At 46.8% G+C, this 8,845-nt stretch overlaps 1 protein-coding gene across 1 annotated transcript in view; it reads right to left on the bottom strand.

The window, feature by feature from the left end:
* LOC119293400 (serine carboxypeptidase-like 19) overlaps window positions 1–7,914 on the bottom strand; it is a 12,720-nt gene extending 4,806 nt beyond the window's left edge. Inside the window, exons 1-5 of the mRNA XM_037571890.1 lie at window positions 7,740–7,914; window positions 7,459–7,604; window positions 7,118–7,317; window positions 247–349; window positions 119–156 (exon numbers count right to left, since the gene is read on the bottom strand). Of these exons, the coding sequence (XP_037427787.1) occupies window positions 119–156; window positions 247–349; window positions 7,118–7,317; window positions 7,459–7,604; window positions 7,740–7,900 (648 nt within the window). The 5' untranslated portion in view covers window positions 7,901–7,914. The remainder of the gene's footprint in view (window positions 1–118; window positions 157–246; window positions 350–7,117; window positions 7,318–7,458; window positions 7,605–7,739) is intronic.
* Window positions 7,915–8,845: the final 931 nt, after the last annotated feature.

Genomic DNA, 8,845 nt, shown 5'->3' on the forward strand with positions numbered 1-8,845 from the left:
CACTGATTACACACCCCCCCTCTTAATCAACACTATGTCAAAAAGCTAGTCAAGACATCGAGGTTGCAGATAGCCAAATTATAACATAAGGAAATGATATGGTGTAAATTTAGAGCACCTTAAGATTAATTAACGGCCTCACTGCAGCTTCAATATCTGAAAATAACATAGTAGTGTTCAAGTATGAATAAACTAATACTAGCTATCTTCCCAAAGGACCTTAAACGACTCACCGGTGCAACATACCTTCTGAGATCTTCTGTGCGAGAAATGGAACGATCTTTCCACCGGATGAGTCTCCTCCGACGTAGAAAGGATTTGGAAGGTAATCAGGATGCTCGGTGAACCACTGATTAAAAAGATAAACACAAAATTGTAACTAAGCAATCAATTTAATCCCTCAGGTAAATAGTAACAAATTTACATAAAAAATGCCATTTTCTCCCTTGGCTATTTTGCGGTGCTTACTTTACCCCATATACTGATTTGAATCACTTGACCCCTGAAAAAGAAGTTCAGGTCTTTAAAACCTCTTAACCAAAGATTGTTGCTGACGTGCTCAGGCTTGTGTGTCAATTAAGCAGGGATTAATTGTCTCAAATAATAAGTGCCACACATGTGACACGAAGCACTCCCGTCCTGAGGTTTTTTACAACTAAAGTTGTCATCCGAAAAGAAAAAACAAACCCAAAAAATAAACTGAAGCACAAAAGTTGCTATGCTTGACAACTAAGTGTCACTAAACTAGCCATAATAAACGTTCAGAGTTGCCATGTGTTTGTGACACTCGTGTGACATTTATGGGTCCTAATTATTGGCTGCCCACGTGGGATGTGAATTTGGGTTGGAAAATAGGCCATCCATGTCAAATTAAAAGATGTCGCCTGCCAGTTTTTGATGTCCGGGTCCCAGTTGTCTGCTTCCTCGCATCTTGCCTCGAACGCCGGCGAATGTGACGACCTCGCCCTATCACACGCCGACACCATGTCCTCTTCCTCCACCCTACCATCCACAGTAGACGAATTCCCTATGCTTTTTTTCTGAATCGCGCAAACCCGTTGTCACCGTCAACCTCATGGACCGCTGCGCGAGTGCCGCAACGTGGTGAACCGTGTATGTTGGAGTTGTGTCGAATATATAGTGTACAAGGTAGGTTACAGTTGGACTCTGAGTTGTATTTGTGTTTATATAGGATGTAGAGTCGTGTCCTAGTAGGACACTTGTATCCTAGGCCTTTCATATATAGCGGGGTAGACACACGATGTAACTTATGCCAACATAATAGCACAGGCACACAAGGGGGAGGCGGCGGCGTGTGCTGGCGCCCGAGTGGCCGGTGTGCGGTATTGTGACGGTGTCACGGGGAGGAGCGCCCGTAATCAAGCCCCGGGGATGTAGCCATATCGGTGAACCTCATTAATAAATCTCGGCGTCGTGCTCGTGTGATGTCCTCGGATGATCAACGATATGCCTCGGATTTATTTTAACAAATGATATCATGAGCAAGGTTACGAGGAGGCTGTGGAAGTTGATCAGAGGAAGTATCGAGTTCGAAATGCAGCCGGTTGCGGTGTGGTTCTCGGCAAGATTGAGGAAGTGATCAGCGTAATTCTGTGTGCGCATGACAGCGCCACAGCGGCAGTGCAAGACGTGCGGCGATTGATCGTGGATCGATCGGGCGAGCGTACATACGGCCGGCGTGTCTTCCGAGCGAAATTCTCAGCGAGGTCGGATCGAGCAGGCGACTGTTATGGTGTTAGATCGAGTCGGTCTGGACGGGATCGTGGTGATCGACGAAACATGCAGACGAGGTAGCGGAATCCGAGGCGCGTGTGAGGTGGCAGCCCACGCGGGGCGCGTGGCCCTGCAAGCGGCCGATCGCGCAGGAGGCAGCGGCCCACAGGCGGCCAAATTCACTCTTTGGACACTTTTCCTTGACTTAAGCACGATTTGACCCTATGTGCAGCCTTTTTTCGGATCTGACCCTTTTTCTACCGCCATTGTCTTTGGCGGTAGGGTAGCACATCCTACCGCCGAGGCCTTTGGCGGTAGAACTTACTTACACCGTCACGCCCGTTCGGTGTGAAAAGGACCCTACCGCCATGGTCTTTGGCGGTAGGGGCATGCATGTAACTATAATAAGGGCACGCATGCAATAAAAGGTTCATTTTTTGCAAAAAGGACCCTAGCGCCATGGGGTCCTTTCTATAAAAAATGAAAGTGACGGTGCAGGTAAGTCCTACCGTCAAAGGCCTTGGCGGTAGGGTGTGTTACCCTACCGCCATAGATAATGGCGGTAGGAAAATGGTCAGATCCGAAAAACTTTTGCATATAGGGGTCAGATCGTGCTAAACTAACGAAAAAGGGTCAAAACAGTGAATTTGGCCCCCACAGGCTGGCATGTAGCTAAAGTCACGTAGCTACGATGTTGGTAGCTGGAGACACATCGTGGAGGTTTGTTTGAAAAAGAAAAAGAGGACCGAGTCCTCGTATACGACGCAAGGAAACAGATCGATTTGAGCGAAAAGAAAAATCCATCAAGCGGCGTATCCATCGGGAGCACTACGTGCGTAAGGAATTGACACAAAAGGCAGCGCTAGCATCAGGAGTTGAGCACGGGAGCACATCACGTGAAGGCCAAATAATTTTGGTGACCGCTAGTAGTACGCAGAGGTTCTGCTCGTGTATTTGGGCATTGCGTTGGAAAGCTCTCATAGTTTTTTCACAGGGTCAGCTGTAGGAAGAACCAGGACATCAACGGTTCAGGTTTGAGGTGGAGAAGTTCATGAAACTGAAAACCTTGGGTTATGGTAGACAAAGGTGAAAGATTTGTTGGCACAACAGGATGCTTTTTTTTACGAGGGAAAAGGAGTTTTATTCCATATTGAGAGAGTTACAGTCGAGAGGTAAAAGATCCTCAATACATGGTGGTCCTATATGCATCCACACAGCCGTGGTACATTCTATACGACTATAATTTGCCAAACGATCTGCAACTCTGTTTTGATCCCTATTCAACTTCTGAGGAATAAACTCCCTATGTCTCATCAACTCCTTAATTTCAGCCACAAGATGACCATAGGCAGAACGAAGAAGTCCGTTCCCTGATAGACATAACAACGCCTCACTTGAGTCAGATGATAGACACAACAGGGATGCTTGAAGGCGCTGCGGGAAGTCAATTCAGTTAAGATGGAATTATCATATGATGGATGGAAATTCGAGAAAGACGACTTGGGAGCCTCGAGCGTGTCATGTAGTCGGAGAAGTTCGGCTGGGTCCAACTAGATAGTCTGACGGATCGACGTGAGTCTGTTGGTACAGAAGACGGTGGTGGGATCGGCGACGGCGACATAGGAGTGTGATGCTGATGGTGACCGACTTCTGGGCGTGGAAACACGTGGCGCAAGCCCCGAGGGCTTATGTGGCTTCGACGAGGCTATGGCGCATGATTGATTCAAGACGGTGCACATGAGAGCTTGAAGTCGACGGGGCGCGTGGGTGGACTGGTCATCTACGATGGAGTCATATTGAAGGTGGAGCTGGAGTCTGGAGGACTTCACTCGGTGCTGATTGAGAGGCTACGGCGTAAGTGCACAGAGTCGAAGCCTATTCAGCGGGAAAAGCGAGGGACACGTAATTCGGACTGGAGCCTAGTGGTCTGATGGAAGTGTTAAACTCGTCATCGGTCGGCGATGATCGGTGGTACTCTACAGTGGGGTTGAATGGTGTCGGTTCGCGACCCTTGAGACTCGACCGGGACAGCAGAGGCTCGACGCGGTAATAGCGGCGAGGCGTGCAGTATGCATGGGACATGGAAACAGATCAGGGCTTTGGTGGTCATACATGTGGTGAGACAACTACGAATTTGACTCGGGATGACTACAAGCAACAGTGAAATTTCTTCATGTTTCAGACAGGCGGTCAAGAAAGGAGCGGTGATGTTGAGTTCAGGTAACTCTTATGTGTGGCATCCAATATGTGAGTTGTTCACTTTCACACAGGTCAGTGATCAGTGTGTGATGACGTTGAACGGATACTCTGAAAGTTGGGAGCACAAACTACAGTAATAAGGAACTTAATTTTGCTCGAGTTGACCGTTGTCAAGAAAGGAAGAGACTACAAGTTGCAGATGGAGTCCTATGAAGTCTTTGGAGTACCAGCGGTATTCATTGGATAAGCTCAAGTCCAATGTACATGGAAGTTTGACGCATGACAAATTCAAGATGGTGGAGAATATTCGCCAAGGTGGAGTTTGTTGGAGTTGTGTCGAATATATAGTGCACAAGGTAGGTTACAGTTGGACTCTGAGTTGTACTAGGAAACATGCTCGTGCGTTGCAACGGGAGAAAAAAATATCATGACTCTATCTCAATAAGCATGGCTCAAGACCTCTAACAGATCCACCTCCTCTAATTCGACAGGACATCCAACCCTGTCCATCGCTTATCCTTTTTCTGACCTTGCAAACGGCCACCATGATGCCCACCTGATGACAATGCTTCAAATGTGGTTAATCCTAAGGCGATGGGTTCGCCACCGTATGTCGCACCAATCATTGTGCCCACGCAAGAAAATGTTCAAAACTTCAACAACTAATCTCGGCAAGCTACTCCTTGCACCTGGTCCGTACACCTCACCTCATACTTCTACTCTATTTTGTACGAGCAAACAATTATTATTATGAATCAGTGTTGACCCGGTCAAGGAGGTCGCGACACATCACCTGAGATGAAAGGCTCGTCAATTGTGAAGTGAGAGGGAAGGATGTAGAGGCCGGACGTCACACGGCGAGTTGTATGACAAGATGTGACGCGGGTGTTCCTGCTTCCCTTTGTAGGAGAGGATGTGTAATGCCACATTGACATTGACATAGTGAGCGGCAACCATGATTTGTGTGTGTATAATCCATAACAATGTATATACGTGCATCAAGTATGTGTAATGTTGCTTCTATTGGCTAGTAACGTACATCGAGGGTAGCATCAAAACGTCGAGGCTTCGCTGAAGGCACTCCTAGTTGGGCCGGCCCATGTGGGTGTCGCTGTTTTCTTTTTCTTTTTGTTTCCTTTTACGTTTTTTTCCTTTTTTTTTCTTTTTTCAGATAGTTGTTCTAAAATTTAAAATATTGTTCGGAATGCCAAAGAATGTCCTCGTTTCAAAATATGTTCATAATTTCCTAAATTATTTTCATTTTATGAAATATTTCTACTTTTGAAAAAAATGTTCTTGTCTTAAAAAAATTCATGTTTTTAAAATTTGGTTTACAATTAAAAATTTGTTCAGCGTATATAATAAAATGTTCAATGTAAATTTACATATTGTTCAACGTATATATGTTCAATGTGTATCTAAAAATTGTTCACCGTATATTACGAAAATGTTTGACTTACATTTAAAATTTGTTCAATAAGTATTTAAATATTGTTCAACATATATCACAAAAAATTTCAATGTGTATTTAGTTTTTTTTTCAGAGTATATAAAAAATGCAATGTATATTTTAAGCTGTTCATCATATATAAAAAATTCACAATAATTATTTGAAATTTCAAAATTTATTCATATTTTCAATAATTGGTCACGTTTTCCACAAAATGTTTAGGTTTTAAAAGTTACTCAAATTTCTAAATTTATTCACGATTTTCTAACATTATTCAAATATTTTGAGGAAAATCGTTCACATTTTTTCCCAAGAATTGTTGAAAAAAAATAAACAGATCTGTGGCTGTACATACTACTTTAAATTGTACGCTGCTATTTAGCCATACTCAGTCGCTAGATCTTCTCGCGCGCTTTTGTTTTTTGTTTTTGCCAGGGTATGGACCAGGGTGAGGAGGCGTGTTCGATTATCCCCATCCCATCCTTAGTTTTCTCACACCCAAAGAACCAGTAAGCCCACACATTTTGTTTGGCCCATAACTACAGTTGGGCACAGAACGTGAGAAGAGGAGCGACGTACGAAGAGATAGCAGAGACGCGAGTCCATGTCAGCGTTCGCAGCGATGGACGAAAAAGTATTTCAAAAAAAAAATCATGTTTTCAATAGTTGTTCACATAGTCCAATAATCGTTCAGGTTTTAAAACTTATTTTAATTTTAAAATTTATTCATGATTTTCAAACATTATGCAAATATTTAAGGAAAAGCTGTACATACTACTTTAATTCTAACACTGCTTAGTTGTACGAAGTTGCTAGCTCATGGCTGGCAATGCTGCGGGTCGGAGGTGCAACTCCATCGAGCACACTTTTGTTTTAAGTGGTATTTTGTTTTTCCGTCCAAAGCACCAGCAAGCCCACACGCATCGCTTGGCCCATAATTGAGGTCAGCTAGTATTGGGCCGCAGAAGGGGCTTAGAATCTATACTGAGGAGAGAACCAACGCTGATTAATAGTTGTACGTACGAGCTTCCCTCAAAAAAAAAAGTTGTACGTACGAGCTGATCGAAGAGACGTGTTCTCATGCTTCAAGTCAGCCTTCGCTAGCGACGGACGAAAAAAAATTACAGTGGACAAAAAAAGTGGAAAAACAATCATCCTTTAATATTAGTAGAGATAGAGATAGAGAGGTAGAGATAGAGAGTAGAGAAATGTGTTTACATAGGATGTGGAGTCGTGTCCTAGTAGAACACTTTGTATCTTAGGCTTCTCATATATAGCGGGGGTAGACACATGATGTAACATATGCCAACATAATAGCACAGACACGCAAGGGGGAGGCGGCGGCGTGTGCCGGCGCCCGGGTGGCCGGTGTGCGGTATTGTGACGGTGTAACAGGGGAGCGCCCGTAGTCAAGCCCGGGGATGTAACTACATCGGTGAACCTCGTTAACAAATTTCGGCGTCGTGCTCGTGTGATTGCTTAGTCCTCGAATGATAAACAATATGCCTCGGATTTATTCTAAAAGTGTCCTAGGCGCGGTCGGTGAACAAGGCAATTAGGCGGGGCCAATTTGGAGATTTCTCCGTCAGGCAAGCTTTTGTATAACTGAGGCCAGGATGGGAGTTTAGCACTAATACGAACAGCTTACCGAGCCAGACCAACTTTCGGGGCAGCAATCTTGCCGGAGACGAGAAGAAACTAGGGAAGGAAAGTGGACTGTTTTCCTTAGCATACCTTGGTGAGGAACTTTTTGAGCTGCAGCGAAGAAGAGACTTCTCCAACATCATAGCCTCTGGGGTCCCGGGAGAAGGAGAACCCGGCGCCGACCGGCGAGTCCACGAACAGGACACTGGCAACTTTGGTCCATGCGTAGGGGTGGTACCGCAGCCGCGGTATGGTGCCATTGTAGGGCTCTCCGATTAATTTCAACGGACCTAGAAATGCAGTTGACTTTACTCAATCAATCGATACTCACTCCAATAGAAGGGAACAGCAATCAGGCAGCTAGATCTAGAAGTGCCAGCCAAGACAGAAATAGTAAAGTCGGCCAGTGTCGCCGTACGGGAATCACTGACCTATCTCGAAGAGCAACGCGCTCAGGACGCTGCAGCGGTCGCCACCGGTGATCCAGACGATGACCGGGTCGCTCCGTGAGTCGCCCTCCGACTCGATGAAGTAGTAGAACAGCTCCGAGCCGTTCTGCTCGTCCACGGTCACGTACCTGCCATGGACGAGGAGCTTGTAAACGAGTGCACTGGCAGCGCAGGAGTGTCCAAGAACGTGCGTGCCTGACCGAGGAAAAGTTGCAGCCGCATGTTGCCCGGAATTGTAGCATTTTTGACCGAGGAATACGTACCCGGTCTCAAGCCGGAACGGGAGGGGGCCATCGAAGCCTGGAAGGCTGGCGACGAGCGTTGGAGCCGCCTCGGCGGCGAGGAAGCGGCAGCGGCGTGGCAGAGCGGAGAAGAAGCAGAGGAGGAAGATGAGCCGCAGGGGCCGAGGCACTTGCGCCTCCATGGTTTCCCGACGAAAACTTGCTCCCCTGGCTGTTCGTACTTGCCCACTTCCATCGGCTGCTCCACCTGACCTCTAGCCGCTGACATTTTGTTTTTTTATTATTGAAGTCTGGCAGCAGATCCACATCACGGATCAGATAAAGACATTGTACACCGCGTGCTTCGTTAGAGAGAAACGAAAATAAAAAAACAGACTACAAAAGTCCTCACCCTTCGTGGGTCTTTTCCAGTGTTTTCCGGTACTGGAGACAGAGAGCACACCGTAGTACGCCTCGGCGCCCTGACACGCGGAAACGACACACACCCGGGGCAACAGCACGTGTCGTCTTCTTCTCGAGTATACAACCCTCAAAGCGGCGACGCCTGGCTTGTTCCGCCGTGGAGCAGGGCATGGTCCATGGTGTGTGTCAGGACTCAGGACAAAGGATCCTTCACGATGAGTGGAGTGAAATGCAACCGCATCACATTTGTTGTGAAAAGAAAAGATCCGGACCATGGACGAGGAGCTTGTAAACGAGTGGACCTGCAACGTAGGAGTGTCCAAGAACGTACGTGCTTGACACACGTACCCGGTCTCAAGCCGGAAGGGGAGGGGGCCATCGAAGCCTGGGAGGCTGGCGACGAGCGTCGAAGTAGCATCGGCGGCGAGGAAGTGACAGTGACGTGGCAGAGCGGATAAGAAGCAGAGGAGGAAGATGAGCCGCAGGGGGAGGGCCATCTCCATGAGGGGCCGAGACACTTGCGCCTCCATGGTTTCCCGATGAAACCTTGCTCCCCTGGCTGTTCGGACCTCCATCGGTTGCTCCACCTGATCGCTAGCCCCTGACTTTCTTTTAATAGTCAATAAAGTCTGGCAGCGGATCTACATCACGGATCATATGCAGACGTTGTGCACCGCGTGGCAAAGAAAAAGACCTCGTGGGTCTTTTCCAGTGCTTTCCAGTGG

The sequence above is a fragment of the Triticum dicoccoides genome, chromosome 4B (assembly GCF_002162155.2).
Source record: "Triticum dicoccoides isolate Atlit2015 ecotype Zavitan chromosome 4B, WEW_v2.0, whole genome shotgun sequence".
In the NCBI taxonomy this organism is placed as follows: domain Eukaryota; kingdom Viridiplantae; phylum Streptophyta; class Magnoliopsida; order Poales; family Poaceae; genus Triticum; species Triticum dicoccoides.